This window comes from Petaurus breviceps, unplaced genomic scaffold, assembly GCF_028583685.1.
Source record: "Petaurus breviceps papuanus isolate PSGF00001 unplaced genomic scaffold, PetGlider_PUasm1.0 220, whole genome shotgun sequence".
Lineage (NCBI taxonomy): Eukaryota > Metazoa > Chordata > Mammalia > Diprotodontia > Petauridae > Petaurus > Petaurus breviceps.
The window spans coordinates 18947045-18970192 of NW_027185876.1; the positions used below are offsets into that span (position 1 = coordinate 18947045).

Genomic DNA, 23148 nt, shown 5'->3' on the forward strand with positions numbered 1-23148 from the left:
CCTAACCCAAACTATTTCTGACCACGAATCCTTTCTACCATAACTCCAATGAATGATCATCCAGCCTTTGATTGAAGATCTCAAGTGAGGGGAAAGCCACCACTCCTGGAAGCACCCCATTATGCTTTTGGACAGTTCTAATTATTAGATAGTTTTCCCTTAAATCAAGCCTAAATCTGCCCTTGTGCCATTTCCACTCATGTATCTAGTTCTGCCTTTCAGTAAAACAAATATAATTCCTCTTCCACATGACAACCCTTCAAATACACGAAGACTGCTTTAAATATTTGAAGTGGTATGGCTGGTCCTGGTCTTCTTAAAGTAAGAAAAAATAAACCCAACACTGCACTCTCCTGTCCCTCCACCTTTGAAATCTTTTACAAGTTGGGTTTAAGGAATAGGGGAAGGTTCAATGGGGAGAATGGAGTAGGAAGAAGGGTAAAAATAATTCTTTCTTTTTCCAATAGACAGTCCTATTCTTAATGCTTAAGGAAACACCAGATCTTGGAGCTGAAGGACCTTTGGAGGACAGCAAATAAATAACAAGGAACCTAGATTCTTAACTTGTGGTTTGGAGCCTAACAACAACCTCCTACCCCAACATTACATAGGGGGTAGAAATGAAAATGGATGGGACAATAAAGGTCTTGAAGTATGAGGTAATGGAGAGAGCATTGAACTGAATCAGGAGACCTGGGTTCCAGCCCTGACTTTGCCACTAACTGTGCTGCCTTAGACAAATCATTCCTCCTCTTTGGGTCTCAGTTTCCTCAATGATAAAAGGAGAGGTTTTGCTAATAAGACCCTCGATTTAGATTGGGAAGGGGTTTTGGAGGTCATCTCATCCAAAGTTGTGCTAGATTGTCAATTTCCCTTTCAACTTCAGATTCAGAATTAGCAATCAGAGGGAGAAGAAGGATTTTTGGTGAAATGAATTTAAGCCACAGAGATAATGATTTTGGAGCACTGTGTACTATAGTGGTAAGAGCTCTGATTTTGGAATTAGCTGCTCTGCTCCTCCCTGGCTGTGTGACCTTGGGCAAACTACCTCACCTCTGTGTGTCACCTGTTCCTCATTTGTAAAATGTAGGGGTTAGATATGATGACCTCAAGGGTCCCTTCCAACTTTAGATCCTATGACTCTTCTCTGGCTTCAAAGAAGATTGCATTGCCCTGTCCTGTGAGTAAAACTGAGGCTAGTTGTTTCAAAGATGGAAGCCAACTTTCCAGTTTACAATAAATACATATTTTTAAAAATACATATATAAGTGCAAAAGTCAGAAAATGAACAAATGAATGAATGAATAAATGGTGATTCCTTTGGGTGGTTCTCCCCTCATGCCACTGCCAACACCAAAGAGACCCTGGTTGCTCATGCTTGGCTTTCTGTAACTTCTGAAGTTTCTTCCATGGTCATCCAATTTTATATGGTCCTTGTGACAAAGCTTCCCACAGAGGGAATTTACCTCTACTTTCCTCTGGCCTTTACCATATGGAAATGTCTTTGGAATGCCTTGAGGAAATGCTCAATACTAGCTTGCCACACCTTGCCCTCTTGGTTGATATTCAGCAGGTGTGGGGTTGGGAGCAGAGAGAAGAGAAGAGAAGAAAGGAGAAAAGGAAGAAACAAATGCTCACCCTGCTTCCTGCCTTAAGCTGATCTAGGCAGAACAGCAGCCAATCAGAAAGGCAAGAGGCAGGGCCCTGGTGGCTGGTGCCATGAAGTCTGATTTGACTATGTCTTTGCTCCTGGAGTGGTTCACCACAGGGCAGGAGGGAGATGGATTTTCTGTTTAAACTAAGTTAATCTCTCTATGCAAGACAGACTCAGCAGGCACTCCCCACTTCTGCACAGCTCCCGGCAGACCATTCCAAATGGTACCCAGCAAGTCAATGGCAAAGTTCTCATGGCACCACAGGGTTAGCTTGGATGGGAAGCATCTGGTCCCAGAAATGGGAAGGCGGTGAGGAAAGAGGCTGGATGGTACTATTTTTTAGCAGGAAAGCATCTGTCCAGCGCTTCAGCTTCGAGAGCCACAGGCCATTTCTCATATATATCCTGCTAGTTTCTGCCATGTGGTTCTGTTGGCTGGACTTGCCTTGTCCTACTGGGAGACCTGTATATGGACACGGAAAAATGCAAATAAAATGGGTGTTAAGAAAGGAGTTGTTGACCAATGACATTTCATTCCTATAGGAAAATCCAGGACAGAAATGTATGAGTAGGGTGGAGTGGAAGGAATACTAGATTTCAAACCAGAGGAGCTGAGTTCAAATCCTGATTCTGAATCTTATTGTGGGCCTTGTTTTTTTTTTTCACTCTGTATAATAAGGAAATTGGGTTAGATGATTCTCTAAGGAGCATCACAACTCTATGACTCTATGCTGTGATCTCTTAACCAGGACAAGAATTATGGGAAATGAGCGGTAGTACCAGACACCTCTGGCTTGTTCTTGCAGCCCTCTGAGGCAGAAAGAGATCTGGGAAGGCCATTGATTCAGCCAGTGCTCTTGCATAATTGATCCAATTAAGCCCTGATGAAGCTTAACAGTTTAAAAAGTCAGCTAAGATTCCCCTTGTGTCAAGACAAGAGGCATGAACCAGGGACTCCTGGAAATCTGGGATGCATTTTAGAAAATGGCACAATGGATGTCCTGATGATGGTCCTAATTAGTAACAGAACCCCCAGGGGGGTTAGACAGAAGAGGGAGGGTGGGCTGGGCCCCTATTGTAGTTGGTGCTCTGAGATGGGTCAGACCTATGGCACTCTTTTGTGATTGGGTGGGTAGGAAATAGGGGTCAGCTACTGAATGAATAGAGGACCTATATAATCTTTTCTCAGCCCTGTTCCTCTTAGACCAGAGGTGTTAAGCATGCTGCCAGCAGGCTGAAACCAAATTAAAATAAATAAAAAATACAATAAAATCTAAATAATGTTAATATGTTTTTTTAAACCAATACGTGCCTGTAAAAATCCTTCTGTACAGTGTGGCGGACTCATTTCTATTTGAGTTGGACACCACTGTCTTAGATTAACCTGGGGAGCCCCTTAAAAAGCAGTATGCCTTTTCATTCTGTACCTCTCTAATGAATTTAGTAAATATTCTTGAATCTTATTAGGTTTATATTAGTGTTATTGGCTTTGTGTTTGTCTCATCTTCCTACCTGGCAATAAAGGAAGGGAAGAAGCATTTATTAAGCACCTACTATCTACCAGGCACTGTGCTGAGTGCTTTACAATTATTATTTCATTCCATCCCTACTACAACCTGGGAGATAGGTGCTGTTATTCTCCCCATTTTACAGTTGAGGAAACTGAGACAAATGACTTGCCAAAGGTCACACAGTGGGTAAATATCTGAGGCCAGATTTGAATATGTTTTCCTGCCTCCAGGAATGTCTACTGTACCATCACTTCCTTCATGAAGTCAGGGATCTTTTCTTACCTAGACTTTGACTACATTTGACACAGTAGGCATCAGTGCCTACTTCCTGTGTGACCTTGGGCAATTTACTCAATCTTTAGCTGCCTGTTTCCTTGTCTATAAAATGAGAGGTTTAGACTAAGTTCTGAGGCCTCTTCCAGCTTTGTCTATAGTCCCATCGATGAATATGAGTTCACCAAATGAATGGTTATAAAAAAAAATCCTTTCATACCTAATGGTGAAAGATGGTACTTTCTTTTGGTCATTTTTTTGGTAGTTACTCTAGGGAACAGATCCTTTTTATTGCATTTGAACACCTTGGGGTTCATAGTTGTGTGAATGGAAGTTGGACAAGAGAAGAAATAAATCACAGAGAACAGAACCTTTATGTGTGAATGTGTGTGTGTGCGTGCGTGCGTGCTCAAGTCTGTGCCCACCAGTGTGAGTCTGTATAGAGATGGAACAGTATTCACAGTAGCCACTCATCTGATATGCTGATGCAGAGTCCTTTTCTTTACTAATTAATTAAAAGTAATAGCTTTCCACAGTTTCTGGTACGTGAGTGAGTGAAGTGGGAAATAATTTAATTGGCTGTCTTGATTTCAAAATCCAATTTAATGAAATGGTTCTCAGCCTGAAGTGTATGCATTATCTTTCCTGTTATTTTTCCAATTAACATTTCATTGGATCAGGCCTTCATGGTGGAATATCCTAATTGGTTTGAAAGGTGGAGATAGGGACAAAAACAGATGGAAGAAATAACTGGCTATTTTTCTAAAAGATCTATTGAAAATACTAGCAAAGGGCCAGGAATGAATTTTTCTTCTCCCCTGCTGAGAAGCTAACAGCCCTTCACAGGCATCCTGTCCATAATATTGACACTCCCTGGGCCCCTCAGGAAGGCATAGAGAGTTTCTCTACCTCAAAGACAGAGCAGCCAATTTTGTGAGAGAGTAAAAAGGCTAAGCCAACACTTTCTAGGTTCTGGGGTTCTGAGTAGAATGTAGGAGAGAGCACTTGATTGGGACTCAGAGGACCCCTTCACCAAATGTTGAAGGCAGGAGGCGGTCACCAATGGGAGAAGGGTGCTGGGTCTTTGAGGACAAGAATATTCCAGGATGAGAAGGCAGCAGGGATGGTTGGGTGTTCCAGCGTGAGGATGCCCTAGGTGCTGAGAAAAGTTCTAGGATTAGATAGTAGAAGAGGCAGGATTTTGAAGTCCAGAGAAAGTTTGGAACCAGGGCCAGGAGGGGAATAAAGGAGTAATGATAAAAAATCAGTTGTTACTATGTCTTTGGAAAAGTTACTTAAACCTCTCTGGCACTTATTATACTCATTGGTACAATAAGGTAGGATGACCTCTAAGGTGCTTATTGGCTCTAAAACCTCTGACTTCTAAAACTTATGGAATGTGGTTCCTTGACCCATTTTGGCACTGAACGGTCTAAATCAGTGACTACATCTGGCCTCTTCCTGGACAGAGGGACTTGTCTCTCCTCTATTCTCACACCTTCTTGCTGGGTCAGATCGCCTATAGACAATGGTCATTAATTTATTTAACAGGGCTTTATTAAGCCTATCCTAGGTGCCAGGCACTATGAATGAAATGAAACATTTGGGTCTCTCTCTTCCTTGTCTTTTTCTGAATTGTCTCACTAATGTTTGATAAGTGACAAAGCAGAGAACTGTATTCTGTACTATATATCTCCTAGACCTCTTTTTCTCCTACTTGTATTAACTTTTCCTCTTTATTTCTCATTGTCTAGCACTTGTCTCCTTTAGGTGTTGACGTACATTTCTCTGGTTAACCAAGGCTGGATCTGTTTCTGGTCATGAAGGACAGGCACCTCTGCCATCCCTCTCCCAAATTCTGCCTCAACTTTGAATGTGTATAATCGGAAGCATGGTCTCTCTAAAAGACTACCCTCCAATTGGACAAAATGACAAATCTCTTCTAAGACAGAATATCAAGGTTTGAAATGCAGCTGTGGGGGAGAATAGCTGGCCCAGAGGCCCCCTGCCTGGGCAGAGTGGGTTGTCTTGGGAAAATGAGAAGGCTGTATGAGCACTAGGGTCCCCCACTAAGGATCTATGAAATTCTATGTGGTGAAAGAAGATGGCTGACATAGTGTGGGGTATGGAAAGGTAGACAGAATAGGGAGACTTGTGGGAAATAATGCCTTCTACAGTTAGTTCTCCCCCACAATTAGAAACTGGACAGGGTCTTGGAACCATACTTTAAGAACTTGTATTTTACATTTATTCCCTTGGATCAAGAGGGTAAAGGGCAGCTAGGTGGCACAGTGGATAGAGTGCTGGTCCTGGAGTCAGGAAGACTCAACTTCCCAAGTTCAAATCTGGCCTCAGATAATTACGAGATGTGTGACCCTGCACAAGTCACTTCATCCTGTTTGTCTCAGTTTCCTCATCTGTAAAATGAGCTGGAGAAAGAAATAGCAAACCACTCCAGTATCTTTGCCAAGAAAACCCCAAACTGAACACTACTCAAAATGACTGAACAACAACACGAGAGTAAAACCACAGGTCCCTCATTGACTCTGGTTTAGATGAGATGAAGCCTGTAGAGATCTCTACTCTGCCCCAGAGCTAGAGTTCAGTTCTCTCCTCCCTTCTAAGATTCCTCTGGGAAGTTCTTGACAATGTTGCCCATTGCCTCTCACTCAAGATTTTTGATATCTGCTCTCTTTTCCTTGGTAAATCAGCAAGAGCTAGGCTTTCTCCTCTTTCTAGTCCTTGCTCCTTTCACTTAGGATACCTTGCTACTTCACAAGGATACCAAAAATTGGCTTGAGAATTTCCTAGTGTTACAGGATCTTGGGCTTAGAAGCTAAAAAGGATCTTAGAGGTCATGCAGCCCAAACTCATAGCTTTACTGAAGAAGAAACCAGGAAAAGTGACTGGTCCAATCCCACTATAGCAGAACTGGGATTTGAACCCAGGTCCTCTGACTCCAAATCTTGTGTTCTTTCTACTACACCATCCTGAGCCTCCCCCTGCACTTAATGCAATAACTGTATTCTTGTGTGTGGAAAAGGGTTGTTTTATTTTTTAATCTTAAAATAAATTAACACAAAACCTCTACAGAATGTTGATAAAATATGTCAAATGCCTATAGATCTGCCCCAGGGTTGGTAGTACAGGGTGTCCCAAAAAAGTCTTAGTGTAATTTTAAGCTCTTAAAGCTATGAAATATTTTAAAGTTAGCATTTTTCGGTTAGGAAGTAACTCTTTCCCCCTCGTGGGCACCCTGGTTCATTACCTCCCAGCAAGTCAATTACATTCATGGAAGGATTACACCCATATTGCTACTCTGACTTCAATGTGTTTAGAAATCATAGATTTTTAAAAGATTTAATAACTTGATAGTGCATTGAGACTTTAGGGACACCCTATATAGTAGCAATATAACAATAACACTAAAGATATTATTGCTATAGTACTTTTAACTTTTCAAAGTACTTTCATTTACATATTTCTTTTCATTCTCATAACTATGCAGTGAAGTAAACAGAAAAGGTATTATGATCATCATTTAGCATCTGGGGAAACTGAGACACTGAGATGTACAGTCATTTGTTTAAGGTCTTAGAGCTAGTTAGTATAAGATATGGGCTTGGAAGATCCAACACAACACTTCCCTCTCTTTTAAAATGCTTCTTAGAATATACTGATAGGGCCATTCCCTGCAATGTCAGGCAGAGATCTTCAGATTTGAGCATTTCCTTCGTAGCCCACCAATGTCCAGCATTTATTCCTCTCTGAACCTAGGTCCCAGCTTTGGGTTCTTTCTGGAACACTATGTAATAAAATTCTAACAGTATGAGTCCCTGAGTTAGCCTTCTTGTCATGTTTCCACAGGGCCCTTGAATGGATTTGGATGGGGAGGTGAAGTGATGGAGCCTGGATCACTCAAGAAAGCATATTGATCTTACTTCTTAACAGGATGCGTGTGCCTAAAGCAAGGGGCAGTGGCCTATGAGCAAAGCAGGGAAGATGGGTCATCTGTAGGACCAAGTTCTCCAGGGAAGATAGGGTCTTCATGAGGGGCTAGGTATGTTTTGGCATTCCTCACCCATAGGGCAATACTCTGGTCATCCCCAGGGAGTCATCTGTAGGCATAGGTGTCCAGTCACTTATGGAGAACTTATTTCACCAGGTGAAAGTGATCCCCAGGAACAGTTAAGGTCACTAGGCATGTAATCTCTCATTCTATCCTCCATAAGCAATGAAATTGGGCAGGCAGAGAACACAATCTTAATTGCATTTATTACCTATGTGCCTACCTCTCAAGTGAAGCGTGAGCTGGCAAGGTTTTATTTGCCTAACACAAGTTCACTTCTATTGTAACATTGCTCACAGCAACCAGCAACACAGAAAGCAACTGCCTGTGTTAGGAGAAAAATGCATTCTTTTTCACTATGGAGGATGGGTGGGAATGATTTGATTCTCAGCATAAGTGAATTCATACTATAGGGAGCTATTTTATAACAAAGATTTACTGTAGCTACAAGGTTGACCCACGGACTTTCAGTGTCTCTTCCATGATAACAGCATAGCTCCTCTTTTTACTCTGGAGGAGGTGTAAACTTACAGAAAGAACATTGAATTTGGAGGCTCAGAAAATCTGGGTCCCAATCCTGGCTCCAGTTTTGAGAACTGGGCAAGTCCTCAAATATTTGACTTGCCATTGGTCAAGTTACTTAGCTGGGTTGATGTTCAGTTTTCTCATCCATAAAATGGGGATAATAACATAATCCAGATCTCCCAGGAGCCCCGTGGGGATCAAATGAGATAATCAAATGCTACATGAAAGTGAGATGTTGTTTCTAGTCATTTCTAGGCAGAGGAGCTTCTGACAGATTCCAGGGAAAGGGCAATTTGCTTTGACCTTGGCCCTTATCTGTGATCCCAGTAATACAGAATCATAGAATCTGATAGCTGCAGTCGCCATCAATTTCATCCATATCTGAGAAAGAATTCCTACCCCAATATACTAGACAAATGGTCATTCAGTCATTGCTTCAAAACCTTGAGTGAGGAAGATCTTCCTGAGCTAGCCCATCCCATGACCAAACATGCCACTCAGACCCTCAAGATTCACTGAAGGTCCCTGATGGATAGATGTTCTTTAACCAAGGAGACTGGAACCAGATGTGCCCAAGGACTCAAAAGGCATTAACAGCAATGAGACCTTGGAGTAAAAATAACTGCCTTCCACCAAGCTTGCTCACTCAGCTTCTTTTCTATGTAGGGATCGTTTGGGCTTAATTATAGAGTTCAGCTGTTCATCAGGTTTTGATTAATTTTCTTTTCAGCTTGAAGGGTGAATGTGTGCATATGTTTACATCTTTGTTTGTATCCCAGTTGGGAGCCCTCTTGGTTGATATGTAATTGTCCCCTCAGCTCTCAAAGGGATGCTCTTTATGCCAACTGAACCTAAGAAAGGCATTATCTCTCTTCCCTGCCTCCCTCCCTGGCTGACTAGGCCTGCTCTCAGCTGTATTGAGAGTTCCTTGGCAGTAGGGATTTTGCTCAGCCATGGGTAGTTTCTACCTCAGAAACAATGTTTCTATCTCCCTTCCCCCTCCCTTTTTGGGGTATGGGTGATATTTGATGACTAGGAGATCAGATCCCTAAGTTTATTAGATCCCAACTCTACCTAAAGACTCCTAGAGCATTTGCCAGCTCAGGTTAGCCCATTTTATAGTCAGAGGATAGTAGAACTGGAAGGAATATCAGTACTCAGAGTCTAAGCCCTCCATTTTATAGTTGAGGAAACTGAGTCTGAAAGAAAGGAAGTGTCTCACCTATGATCACATGGGTAGTAAAAGGAAGATCCAGGATTTTACCCTGTTTTACCCATATTTTGCCTTTCGGGATTGCAAAGTCATCATATATAGAAGTAGTATCCTTGCTATGATTACCTTCTAATCTTTTTTGAAATTTTCATATGCCCATTTAAATCATTGAAAGGTTGAGCCAACCACAATGGCAGAGGCAGGATTTTAGGATTTAAAGCCAGAAGGGATATTAGAGGTCATTTGGTCAAATACTCTTATTTTCCTTAAAGATGAAGAAACTGGGACTTAGAGAAAAGGAAAGAATTTGGCAAAAGTCACTTTGCTAGTAAGTAGCAGAGGGGAGTTTGAACTCAAGCCCTCTGACCTCAAATCCATGCACTTTCACTGACACCTGAGTAGCTTCTGTTGTCTCCTCATCCTCACTTCCTCTTTTTTCTCCAAATTGTTCCCATCCTCTATCCATAACCAAAAATGAAAGAGAAACTTAATGTTCTAAAGACTGATTCTTTGCCCACAGCCATTTCTTATTTAGATCACAGTGCTGGTCCATGAAAGGTCACCTCCAGTGTTGGCTTGGGACTTGGCACAGTAGGAGGTGCTTTTAAAAAGATGACTTTTTAAGGGACTGAGGGAAAATGTGAGCTATGGATAAATAATCACAATTTCTATCTGCAGAGTATGGTAAGGTTTGCAAAATTCTCTTCTAACAACCCTGTGAGGATCTTGATGCAAGTACTCTCACTTCCCTTTTATTGAAGAAGAAAGTAAAGTTCAGAAACAAGTGGTTTGGACATATAGTTGGCAAATGACAAAGCCAGGATTTGGTTTGGGGTCTTCTGATGCCAAGATCATTGTTACTTCCACTAGTCTATAGTTAATTAACCTACTATGAACCAAAATTACAAAAAAATGGAATTCTAAAATGAAGAGGCCACTTAATTTACCTAGTTTGAGCCCATTATAGGAAAAGTATGACCCAGGAATCCAGATCCAGGCAGTAAAAAGTTTAAATGAAGCACATATCTCAAAAGAGAAGATGAAGGGGCTTAATAGTAATTATATATATGCGTGTATGGATGAATATATACACACATGTATACATACATGTGTGTATATATACATGTATGTGTTGTATGTGAAATGAATCAACTTGTGTCTAGATCTGATACTAATCAATCTGTGGGTGAAGAGTGATCATTCAAAACAGAAGCAGGTTTTTAAAGATACAGGGCAAGGATAAAATAGGAAAGTTCAGCTAATATCTCTCTGTAGACATAGGATTCCCTAGGGTGATATCACAATCTCTAGAGTTATACCAGAAACTATCCTAGTTCTGCTACTAAGTATGATCGTGGACACTTACAGCCTCTCTGTTCCTCAGTTTTCTCATCTGTTAAATAGGAGAGAGGAGAGGACTAAGGTCCCTCTAGCTCTATTATTCTATGCAGTAGGGCAATAAACTTCTCTGACGTGATCTGGCTGATAATACAGACAGAGCCAGAAGGCAAAAGAGTCTTATGCTCAATTTACTTGGAAAATGAATGCTGCCATGGTGCCAAGACTTTCTCACTGCAACTCACCATGGCTCTAAATCTGTAACTCCAAACTGACAGTGCTTGGTGTTGGGACTTAGCCATATACAGGGGGAAGACAGCCTGAATGGTATCTTTCCTGGTGGCAACCCAAATTTGAGATGGAGTCAAGAGAGTTGGGTTAAAATTTCAGATATGGAATTTCCTAGCTGTGGGATCATGTGCAAATGATTTAGTCTTTCTGAGTTTCAATTTCCCTGCATGTAATATGGGGATGAGAATATTGCTACTACTTCTTTCACAGCGGTGTTGTAAGTAAAGTGCTTTGTAAGCCCAAAAGGGCTTTGAAGCAACCAGATGGTGCAATTGAATAGAATACCAGACGCAGACTCAGGAAGACCTGAGTTCAGATCTGATCTCAGATACTAGCTGTGTGACCCTGGACAAGTCACATAATCTCTGTCTACCCCAGTTTCCTCATCTTTAAAATGAGGGTAAAAGGGGAAGCTAGGTGGCACAGTGCATAGAGCACCGGCCCTGGAGTCAGGAGGACCTGAGTTCAAATCCGACCTCAGACACTTAACACAAAAACTAGCCATGTGACCTTGGGCAAGTCACTTAACCCCAGTTGCCCTCCAAAAAGCAAATAAAATAAAATGAGGGTAAAGATAGCACCTACTCCCAGGGTTGTTGTGTGGATCAATCAAATAAGAATATTTATAAAGCATTTTCAAACCTTGCAGCTCTATATAAATGCTAGCTATTACTTAGAGGTAGTTGCTTCTTTCCTAAAATTACCCTTCCATGGATGTAATCTTGATTTTCTGGGAGTTAATGAACCAGGGTACCCAGAAGGAGAAAAAAATTACTTCCTAATAGAAAATTACAAACTTTCAAATATTCCATAGACCTATTGCTTACCTGACTTTGACAGTTTTGGAGTTTATAGAGTTAGAGCTGGAGGTTATTTCACAGATAAGGAAACTGAGGTTCAGAGAGGCTATGTGACATAAAACTAATAAATGTTAGAGGCAGGATTTGAACCCAACTCTTTCTGACTATCTCTAGCCCCCTATCTATGTCATTCTGTCTCCTCCTTTATAATCCACAAATATGTTTATGGTGATGATGATGATAATGATGATGAACATATTTCTGCATTGCATGCTTAACTTGGCTAAGCACATTTATCTTCCCTTCATTATCATCGTATCTCCCAGAATCTATCAGACTTGCTACAAGAGACAGTGGAAGACAGTGGAAATACGATTGGGGTGGCCAGAGAAAGACCTGATTTCTCTTCTTGGATTTGCCTCTAACTAGCTGACATGATGTTTGGAAAAAAATGTTCAATCTCTCTGGTGCATAGTTTCTTCACTTGGAAAACAAGGGCCATGGATTGGATGATCTCCAAGTGTTCTCTCAGTTCTAAAAGCTCTATGAAGCCAGACCAACATTCCTTTACTTTGGAAGATTTGTTTCAGGGCTTTGAAAAGTGTGAGGTTAAAAAATGTTCAGGTTCACAATGTACCCTACCTTGTTTTACATAGAACAGATGAATTCCTGAAAAAAGGATAAAGCCAATTTGCATAAATTAAACCCAATTTTAAATATACAAGGGGAACTTGTTGTGTAAAAGAATCCTGTAGTGAATCTTTCAATAAAGCAAAGAATCCTTTTGTAATGCAAATGATTCACATTCATCTTTTGTTTTTCCAAAGTTCATATTCTCATTTATCTGATTTCCTTAAAGATTTATGTTCTTAAACCTTGCTGAGCAGACACTCCTCAGTGGTTTTTTGGCACCCAGTAATTCAGTGTGAAAAACTTCTTTGGTGATTTGGTCTGCCTTTAGGACTGACATCAGAAATCCCAGGATGGTGACATTTGAGAGACTCCATTTCTTTAGAGCTGGAAGAGACCTTGGAGAGCATCTAGTTAACTGAGGCACAAGGCAGGTAGTTGACTTGCCCAAGGTCACATAGATGGTGATTAGCAAAGTTAAGATTCTAACCCAGGTTCTTTGATTCTAAATCCAGTTTTTTTTTCCTACTACACTACTCTAGGAATTGTGGAATGCTGGAATTGAAGAGATTATAGTTTTATCTAATCAATCCAATTTCCCCATTTTATAGGTGAAGGATTTGAAAACCAACAAGAAAAAGTGATTGCCACCCAGCAAGTCAATGGCAGAATTGGAACTAGAATCTGTCTTTTGACTCCACCCAGTGCTCTCTCCATTAGACCACACTGCTTCTACTCAGTGTTGCTGCAGACTGGTGATTTTGATATCAGAGTGAGGACTGAACAAATCCATTATCCGACCATAAAGATTCCCCTCTTTGGGCAAATCTTCCACAGCAAACAAGGAAGAAAGAGAAGTGGAAGAGGGAAAAAATGCAGCAACTAAATTATTTCTAAATGGAATATTTCCAGGTCTTCTGTGACTCACTAGTGTGTCATTAGCATGTTAGTTATAAATAGATCTGCTTACCGTCAATAACTAATCTATTATATAGTACCTGGTATTTGGGGAAGAAGGGTAAAATTCAGGAATTTCAAGTACAGCCCTTGCTCATTTGGGGCAAATTACTTAACTATTTCATGACAATAATCATTGTTCTACAGGAAAGAAATAAAACCAGTGTCATTTTTAAACATAAGTAGAAAATCTGTTCACTCCTCCACAAATACTTATAATTTATTCTTTCAGACTCCTCAGACTAAGTGCTGGTAGATCTTTCAATATGATGATAGTGGTTAATAGTAATGAACAGATCATTGGAATTTTATCAATCTACAAGCTTGTTGGAATCTTTCTGTATTTGTAGTTCCTTCATTCCAAAATATGGAGCTCACAAGAGCCAGTGAACAGGGCATTGTGAAGATTTTAAGATGAAAGTTCATTAAATATTTTGAATAAGGACTCTACTAGATATCACCAATGCTATGGTTTGCCTCCTCTCTAGTTTGCTTGAAGGGAAATAAATTAGGAGGTCTTGAAATATACAAAATTTTGTGACAGTGGAGGATGGAATCACTTTAGACAATAGCATGTTTCATATTGATTTGGTTTAAGAGTGAATGGCCCACCATTTTAAATGATCTGGTTCCTGGAATACAAGATTTAAAAACTAAGAGCCCAAGTAATTTCTGAAAAGTTTCTTCCAGTTCTAAAGCACTATGATTGTATCTATGATTGCAGACAGTTGTTAAAAAAAAAAAAACTCTGTAGGTAATCTATGATAAGCCATTTCCCACAAATACCCATTCATTTGAAAAGTTATTTGAAACTGCTATAAAATGGATGATACATATATGCCCATATATGAATATATAGTATATCTACTACATATGCACATATAGTACATTCTATATTTGCAAAACTTTGTGTAATTTTATTATTTCATTCTTCTAAATGCATCCCATAGGACCTGCCAGCCATTCAAATGCTAGACAAATAGAAAGGAAATGCTAGTCAAGTTTGTTGAAATGCTCTTCAATCCTTAAATGGATTTGTGGCTCCACCATTCACTTAACAATGATTTTCTTTTTGCAAAGTTAGGACTGGTAGTATGGAAGGAGTGGGTCAGTTGTAAAGCAAATCAGTTTGGATCTCACTGACAATGTGGGAAGGGCTCCAAACATCATAGCTACTGTAGAACACAGGAACTATGCATGCAAAATGCTAGACTTAAAATTATTCTGAATAAATAATTATTGGAAAGAGGAAGGTAGATGAAACCATTGGCAGTTCACATTGTACTTTGCTTCAGCACCTAGGACAGTTCTATGCAGACTGGGCTCCATCACAGTTTATCACATTCCCACAACATTCCCACTTGCCACCTTTGTAAACATGCCTTTCATTCCAGTGAACATGTTGACCATTTGATTATCAATTAAAATGCATAGGTATAAATACGGTAACAACTCCTCCCCCTTTTTGTCCCTTTTTCCCACCCCACTACCACCCGACTTTCAACCCCATTTCACATCACCCTCTGATCAGTCATCAGGACTGCATGTCTTACAAACACCTGGTATGGATGTTTTCCATTTCCACTTCTAATGTTTGGGAAGCAGCATTTGCCACAGGCACTGATTAATTGTGTTTTCATTCCTTGTGTCTCACTGCAAAGGATTCAGTTCAGTTGTTCAGGTAAAGGAAGCCTCCTTAATCAGCCCTGAAGTATGTCTACCCACAGGATACATCACAGGAAGTTCATAAGATCAGTGATTTCCTTTCCTCAATAAGGAGGGACCTTCCCAGGGAATTTGATTCCTCTGCCTGAAGAGCAACCCCATTTTTTACTAGTGGCTGCAAAGGCAGGCAAACCTGAGAGGTCTGCTTTGGCTCAGAATATCAGTTTTGTTCACGCTATGCCCTGACAGCATCATTACACTCCTTGGCTGTGTGTACCAGACACACAATCATATTCTATTTAGGAGGTATCACAACCAGAGGCTGTCCTCTCTTGGGTCTCCACATGAGGACTTGGGCATCATTGGCATTAGGCTTCACTAGTGCATTGGGGGGGATGGGTTCCATTCGATTCAGGATCTTAGGCTGTTCTTGCTGAGTCCTGCCCACCAGCCGGGCTCGGTGCCCCAGAAGCTGCAAGGGATCCACTTCAATGTCCACTCTCATCCTCCACTTGATGGTCTGTAGGATAATCTTCTCTTTTGTGGTTGTGTTCATGGCCACTAGCCAGGTGGTAAAACTTTGGTCCCTCTTGATCCTTGTCAGCAGTGGAACATTACTGTCACTCACAGGGACAGCCCATGTCACACTGGGGTAGAAATTGTCATTCATACTGACTGAGAACCTGGAGATCTTGTTGGTGGGGCCGACCAAGGTCACAGTTTCGGTGGTATTTCCATACCAAGGATAGCTCACCCCATCTGAGTCACTGATGGCTTTTACTCTCCCTTCCCTCAAATCCGGCAGTTCCCAGCTTGACCTAAGAAAGCAGAAGACATGTACAAGAAAAGAAGAGGGTGGGTTAATTCCACAAAGGGTAGAGAGGTGCCCCTGTCTTATTAACATGACCCCACAGAGCAGCATAGATCTGGCAGAAGAAAGAATTGGTTAAAAAAATCTACACTGTCCTATTATAGAGTCAAATGAACACCCCCCCCCCCATACATTTCAATAATGGCATTCCTCGTTGGGAAAAAAGACGTGGATATCACTAACTTGCGGCTGTGAAGCCTACAAATGTGCCAGTCAATAGTGACAGTGGGATGGCACCCAAAGGTTTGAGATCATCTCCTGGTTGTACATGACAAGACAAAAAGAAGAGTTAGTCTATCTGGGGTTTATAGGTCAGAATCTGTAAAGATGAAGGAACATTGAGGATTATAGTAATATGTTAGGGGTTACATGGAATAACTGCCCAAGCAATAGAATTGCTCAAGGTACATAAGTTCCACCTTTAGCCAAGAGAAAATTAAGGTATAGCTAGATCAAGGAGACAACTCTCACCTTTTAGCAACTACTTTGATTTTTAGAAGAGTAGCTCTTCAAATGAGTAGCACCTCCAACATACTGTTCCCCCAGCTCAGTTTTTTTTTTTATTTGTGTCCAGCTCTTCATGAACCCATTTGGGGTTTTCTTGGGAAAGATACTGGAGCAAATTGCCATTTCTTTCTCCAGCTCATTTTACATATGAGGAAACTGAGGCAAACAGACTTAAGTTACTTGGCCAGGGTCAAACACCTAGTACCTGCCTGATGATGTAACTGAACTCAGGTTTTCCTTACTCCAGGGTCAGCATGCTATCTACAATGCCATTTAGCTGCCCCACTGTTCCTCCATTTGCCTTCAAATCCATCCCTGCTGTTTATTTGCTTAGTTTCTGCTTATCCTTATGGGATCTCCTTCCTTGTGGCCTTTCATGATGTGAAAAGTGACTCCTGGAGGTGATTTATCCTGCCTGTCCAACACTCCCCAACTCTACATCTGCTCCTCATGCATGGAAGACAGATTATACACCATCATTTCAGGCCACACACTTCCCCACACTTTACTTTTTGTTTTCCTTCATGACAGGATGGAAGAGGAGATGTAAAAGAGCTCACTATGGCTACAAGGGTGACCTTCTAGCTTCTGAGGCCCACTGCAGATAGTTAGACTTGACTTTTAAGGCCAGTCACAGGTAACTTGTATAGTAGACCTTGACTTTATACTTTCTTTCTCCATCCCAAGGGCTACTAACATCTATAATCAAGAAAACCCACCATAACAAAAACAACAACAAAACCTAAGAGGATTCTGCATTCACCTTCTGTCAGAGAGATAAGGCCTGAAATGGTCTGATCCACTTTTGATGAAATGTGATAAAAGAACCTTTGTGGAAACACATGTTATAAAATACAGGTGTATTGAAAAACCTGCACTGTCAGCACCATCTCTGAAACCCTCAGCTTCAGGCTGAAGATATCAAGTCAGGGTAGAAAACCATCTGCTCTTTGGGGTTGGAGTAGGGAATCTTTGACAGCTACTTCCCTGTACAATTTAAGGGTGAATGTTGAATGCCAGGGGGACAAACTGAGGCCACGGAAACATGTGTTTTCTCTCTTCTCTCATCCTGATGTCTTCCTGTAATAACTATATATCAGCATCATGCATCACTGTTGGCAATAGCACCCTAAGAACAAAGTGACCTCGCTTGTAGACTTAGTGAGATACTTTACTTGAAACATTATTTCAAATCAGTGCCATTGGGTGGTTTCCAGACAATGCTGTTGCCCTCTTGCCAAAACCCAAAATGAAATAAAAGAAAGAAGTGCCTATTTGAGTGGAATCTAATTGTACATAGATCAGAGGTTGGTCATAGATCCAACGAGTCTTCTTTTCTTGAGATGACAAAAAAGGAGACAAAAACCAGGCTTTTTTGGTCCAAGCAGAGGAAAATGGTTGAATTCCTCAGGCAGTTAGCCACAAAATAACTTTGACACATCTTCATTTGCGGCAGGGAAATTAGATCTGGAAGGCATTTGGATTTTTCTAGGTTTGGATGGCAAAACTTTGTAGCAAAACCCATTTCTCTCATTGGGAATCACCTGCTGTCCCCTAAATCCTCCTGATCATAATATGGCTCATGAGAATCCTTTTTTGATTTGTGTACCATTGGACTCAATTTAATATATTTATCCTTTTTGATTTCTCTGATAGATTTGTCCCTGAAAGGATTAGAGAACTCACAAGAACCTGGCATACAATGCCTTGCACATAGTAAGTGTTTTTTGGGAAAAAAAGGTTTATTGAATTGAATTATATTTTATCATAGTGGATACAGAATTTTCTGCTGATACGGTCATCTCCCATTTTCCTGTAATAAAGCAAAATGGTAAGAGCCTTGGACTAGTCAAGGACCTTGGGCAAGTGACTTTATTTTGTTGTGCCTCAGATTTCCCTAATACAAATGATAAGTAATCAAATGCTGAAGATAAATTTACAACACCTCAGGTTTCCCTAATACACATGACAAAGAAGCAAATGATAAAGACCCAAATAATATTACAAATATATAAAACCTCAGGTTTCCCTAATACAAATTATAAGGAAGCAAATGATAAAGATTCAGATGATAATGCAAATATATAACAAATAAGCAGATGGGGTCATATAACAAATATATTTGTACTAATGGTGGGGTGCTTGTTTTAGTTTCCTCATCTGGAAAATTTTTTAAAAACCCTATCTCCTCGGGTGGTTGTGAACATCAAATGAAATAACATTTTTTTGAGATAATATTCCTAACGTGCTTTATCTACCCTAAAATGCTCTATAAATGCTAGTTATTGATATCATTCTGAAACATGCTCAATGATGATATGTCTTCATCTTTTGAATATGGGGTTTGATTTTTGGAAACACTGAAAAACTACTTGGAAGTCAGTCTGTTGAATAACCTGGGTATAACAAATGCTACCATTTTGCATAAAAAGGCAAATGTGCTGGAATAACTTTATTTCCATTTTGGATGGGGTTATGAAGCTGGAGATAAATGTTTTTTAGACTTTAGCAAAATATTTGATAAAGTGTCTCCTATTATTCTCATGGAAAGGATGAAAAGATATGAGTTAGATGATAGTAAAATTAAAATTCAGAAGGAGGTAAATGGTTTTACTCAAAGAATCTATGCAGATATAAACTTGTAAGGATATATTTTGAAGTCATTTATTGTATATTAAATATAATTGAGATATAATCTTCTTAATCTTAAAAATTAATAAAATGTTGACACATTTTAAAATTTTGCATCCAAAGCATTGCCAAGGTAATTTTACTGCCTACATTTATATGCATAGTTTTCCTGAAAGACTCTTTCATTGATTCTTCCTTTTAAAAAAATTATATAAAGAAAAATCTGACGCAATTATTGTCTGAAAATAATTTGTGCTGGGTTTTTTTCATCCTTTCATTTATTTGTCATGGAAAAGAACAGTCTGCCTAGAAGGGTGTGTTGATTGTATACAAGATGTTTATAATTCTTTGTGAAATTGTAGATTATTATCCACTTGCATCTGAAAGTTATTGTTATGAAATGTGATATGCATTTTGAAACTTATACTTTTGAAGCTTGGCAAAGAATTTGCCAATTGATTTTGGTTCCATGTCAACTTGGAAGGAAGTCTCCTGTGAATGGCTCCTGGGATCTGTATTTGTTGAATACTTATTATCAGTGACTTAAATTAAGTCACAGCAAAGGTCTTTATTAAATCTGCAGATGGCACAAAGCTAGGTGGGATAAATAAAACACTGGATTACAAAGTTTGTATCTAAAGAGATCTTGACAAGTTAATGATGAAATCCAATAAAAGGAAACTTAATAGGGTGAATGTAAAAGTTTATGTTTAGATTTTGTAAATAAATTTCACAAGTAGTAGATGAAGTGAAACATGATTAGATAGCAGTTTGCACTTCATAAAGGTTAGGAGAAGTGGTAGGGGACTGCAACCTCAATATAAGTTAAATATACTCTGGAATATATATGTATACAGATGTGTGTGTGTGTGTGAGAGAGAGAGAGAGAGAGAGAGAGAGAGAGAGAGAGAGAGAGAGAGAGAGAGAGAGAGAGAGAGAGAGAGAGAGAGAGAGAGAGAGAGAAGCTAGGTGGCATAGTGGATAGAGTGTTAGCCCTGGAGTCAGGAGGATCTGAGTTCAAATCCATCCTCAGACACTGACTAGTTGTGTGATCCTGGGAAAATCACTTAACCCTGTTTGCCTTAGTTTCCTTATTTGCAAAATGAGCTGGAGAAGAAAATGACAAACCTCCCTGGTATCTTTCCCAAGAAAATCTCAACCTCAAAAGAGTTGAACTCAACGGAAACAACTGAACAACAAAATATATGTACATACACAGCCAAGAAAGCAAATGTAATCTTAGGCTTAAAGGAAGGGCATACTATTTAGAACAAGGAAAGTAATAGTCCCACTTAACTCTACCCTGGTCAGACAACATCTGGAGTATGTTTAGTTCTGGGCACCATATTTAGGAATATTATAATGATGCTGGACCTCAAGCTCATACCATATGAGGGTCATATGGAGCTGGTGAATAAATTGAGTCTGATAAACTTTACCATTTTGCATCAAAAGCCAAGCATACAAGATTAACCTTATTTCCACTTTGGATGGGGTTATAAAATTGATATATAATTGCTCCTTAAGGGCAGGGACTATCTTTTGCCTTTTTTATCTCCAGAACTTAACATAGTGCCTGGCACATAGTAGGTACTAAATAAGTTGACTGATTATTGATTGATCAGTTGAAGTCCCTGGGGATACCTAACTTATTGTGGGCAAGGGAGTGAGGGAGGATCATGATGTGGAAGATGATCTCTCTTCAAATAGCTGAAATGCTCCTCTGTAGAAGAAGGGGAAAACTGTGGCCGAGAGGTGTTTTGGTAAATGTCTAATAACCTGATCTCCATAAAAGGTATGTAAGACATGTTTGTAAGTTTAATCTGCACTGGTATCATTTTTCCATCACTGTCCTAAGTGTACAAGTCAGTAAAACAAGAAATCAAGTCCTGATTTGTAGCACTTAACTGATTTTTAAGGTGTAAACTCAGGCTGAAAATTTAACAATCAGCCCACTGGCTGAGCTGCTGAACTGGCTCCAATATACCCTTTGTTGACCCCAAAGGACAAAATGAGGGACAGTGGGTGGAACAGAAAAAGTTTACTAGCAATTAGAATTCTCCAAAAGTAGAATAGAATAGACTGCCTTAGGAAATAGTGAAATCCATCATGGCATGTTTAAAAGGAAAGACTGGATGATCACTTGTTAAATGTGCTCTACTGGGGTTCTTTATTGAGTGTGAATTGGACAAGAAAACTTCTGAGATACCTCCCAACTCTGAGATTCTATAATTCTATTTTTGTGTCATGGGACTAATTTTTGTGATTAGTTTGTGAACAGGTTCTAGAGGTAATTTTAAATGAGGAGTATAGCAAGTGTTTTGAAAAATGGTGGTGGCATGGGGATAATGTTTGGTTTTCTATGTTAACTATGTTGCAGGGATAAATTGTAGTATGTCTGGAAATAAACCAAAGTCAATTTTATTTATCTATAACCATACCTCATACTTCAGGGTATGACTCCTCCTGCAGTATACAAAATGACAAAGTGCTTTATTGCCATGTTCTTTTCTTTCCTTCTCTTCTCTTTCTTTCCCTTTCTTTTCCTTCCTTTCCTCTTTTCCTGCTTTTCTTCTCCAAGTGTTTACATGTACATAGCATTGAATCCTTATGTGTTATGAAAAAGAAATGTAAGACATACTCCCAGACCTCTTGTAGCTCACAATATGGTTGTGGGGACTTATATAGAACAGTTCAATAAAGCAAACATTCTGGAATTCTGTGATAACCTAAGTGATATTTGTAGATTTGCTTATGAGTTCAGAGAAGGGAAGGTTCTATATGGAGGAATAGTTGGGGTAAAGTTCATGAAGGATATGGAAGTTTGACTTAGAAATATGGGTATTAAATACCCATTAGTATGTATGAGGACTTGTGCTACAGATATGAGAGTGAAAACATTTCTGGACCTCAAGATGCTTACATATTCCCAGGAAAGTAAAAACAAAGTAATTTGAGGAGGAAGAGACCTGATGGGATGAGAGAGTGCTTCACCGAAGAGTCAGAGGCAGAGCCTCAGCTGAGCTTTGTAGAAGATAAGGATTTTGAAATATACAGAGGAAGAGGAAGTGCATTCCAGGCATAGAATGGAGGAGGCTTGTACAAATGCAGAAAAGTAAGATTGAATGTTGAACTTGGGGAATAGCTAGTGCAACCATTTGTCTGGAATGTACTTTGTTTGGAGAGAAATAATGTAACATTATTTCACATTAGCTTGGGAAGGTAGGTTGGGACTAGATTGTAGAAGGGTTTAACGATCAGTCTGAGAAGATTGTAGGTTTATCCCCGAAGAGAGAACCATTGAAGATTTTTGAGATGCAGAATGGTATAATCAGTCTCATGTCTTAGAAATACTTTTAGGCATCTGCATGAAGGATGGCATTGACAGGAGAGAAACTAAAATCAGGGGAAGTAGTTGGGAGGCTATTATGATAATCTAGGCAAGAGGTAAAAAGGACCTGAACCTAGTGTGGTGCCCACGTGTGAGGGAAAAAGTGGTTAGATGTGAAGTGTGCATATAAAATTGTTAGGATTTGGTAATTGACTATTTTTATAGAGGTCTGGAGAGAGGTGGAAAGAGAGCTGAAGAAAGTGAGGGAAAGAAAGGGGAAGGAAGGGAGGGGAGGGAAGAAAGAGATAGACAGACAGATAGACAGAATCGGAGTCAGAGACAGACACAAAGAGATAGAGACAGAGACAAAGACAGAACCGTTATTCTGAACTTATAAACCTGGTACAGAGAGGGAAAATGAGGAAGAGACACAAGACTCTTTGCACAAAGTGGAGAGACACAAGGTGAACCCAGTTTTGGACAGGTTGAATTTGAGGTACCTTTGGGACATCATAGAGATGATAGCTAAACACTGTAAGCTGAAGAGTTCACCAAGGGCGTATATAGACAGAAGAACAGAGGCCTCAGGATAGAATCTTGGTAGAACCTAGGAGGAAGGGACTGGATGGTGAATCAGCAAAGGGGACAGAAAAGGAAAGGCATATAGAAAAAGGAGAACCAGGAAGGAGGCATCAGTGTCAAGGGAGTTGATGCAGAACAGCCTGGGGGAGTCAGGCGATGGATAGGCTCAGAAGCTATAGAAAGGTCAAGGAGGATGAGGATGGATATTGTGGACAGAGGAAGTAACACAATGCCTAGTGTCACTCAGAGAGAACTGGTTTCCTCCAGGTTATCCTGAACGATTTGTAAAGAGCAGAGAAG

The 23148-nt window shown here is 40.0% G+C and overlaps 1 protein-coding gene across 1 annotated transcript; it reads right to left on the reverse strand.

The window, feature by feature from the left end:
- Nucleotides 1-14197: 14197 nt before the first annotated feature.
- On the reverse strand, nucleotides 14198-15719 carry LOC138166221 (protein FAM78B). Its single transcript, XM_069094692.1, has one exon. The coding sequence runs from the start codon at nucleotides 15594-15596 to the stop codon at nucleotides 15222-15224; it is 375 nt and encodes a 124-aa protein (XP_068950793.1). The 5' UTR covers nucleotides 15597-15719; the 3' UTR covers nucleotides 14198-15221.
- Nucleotides 15720-23148: the final 7429 nt, after the last annotated feature.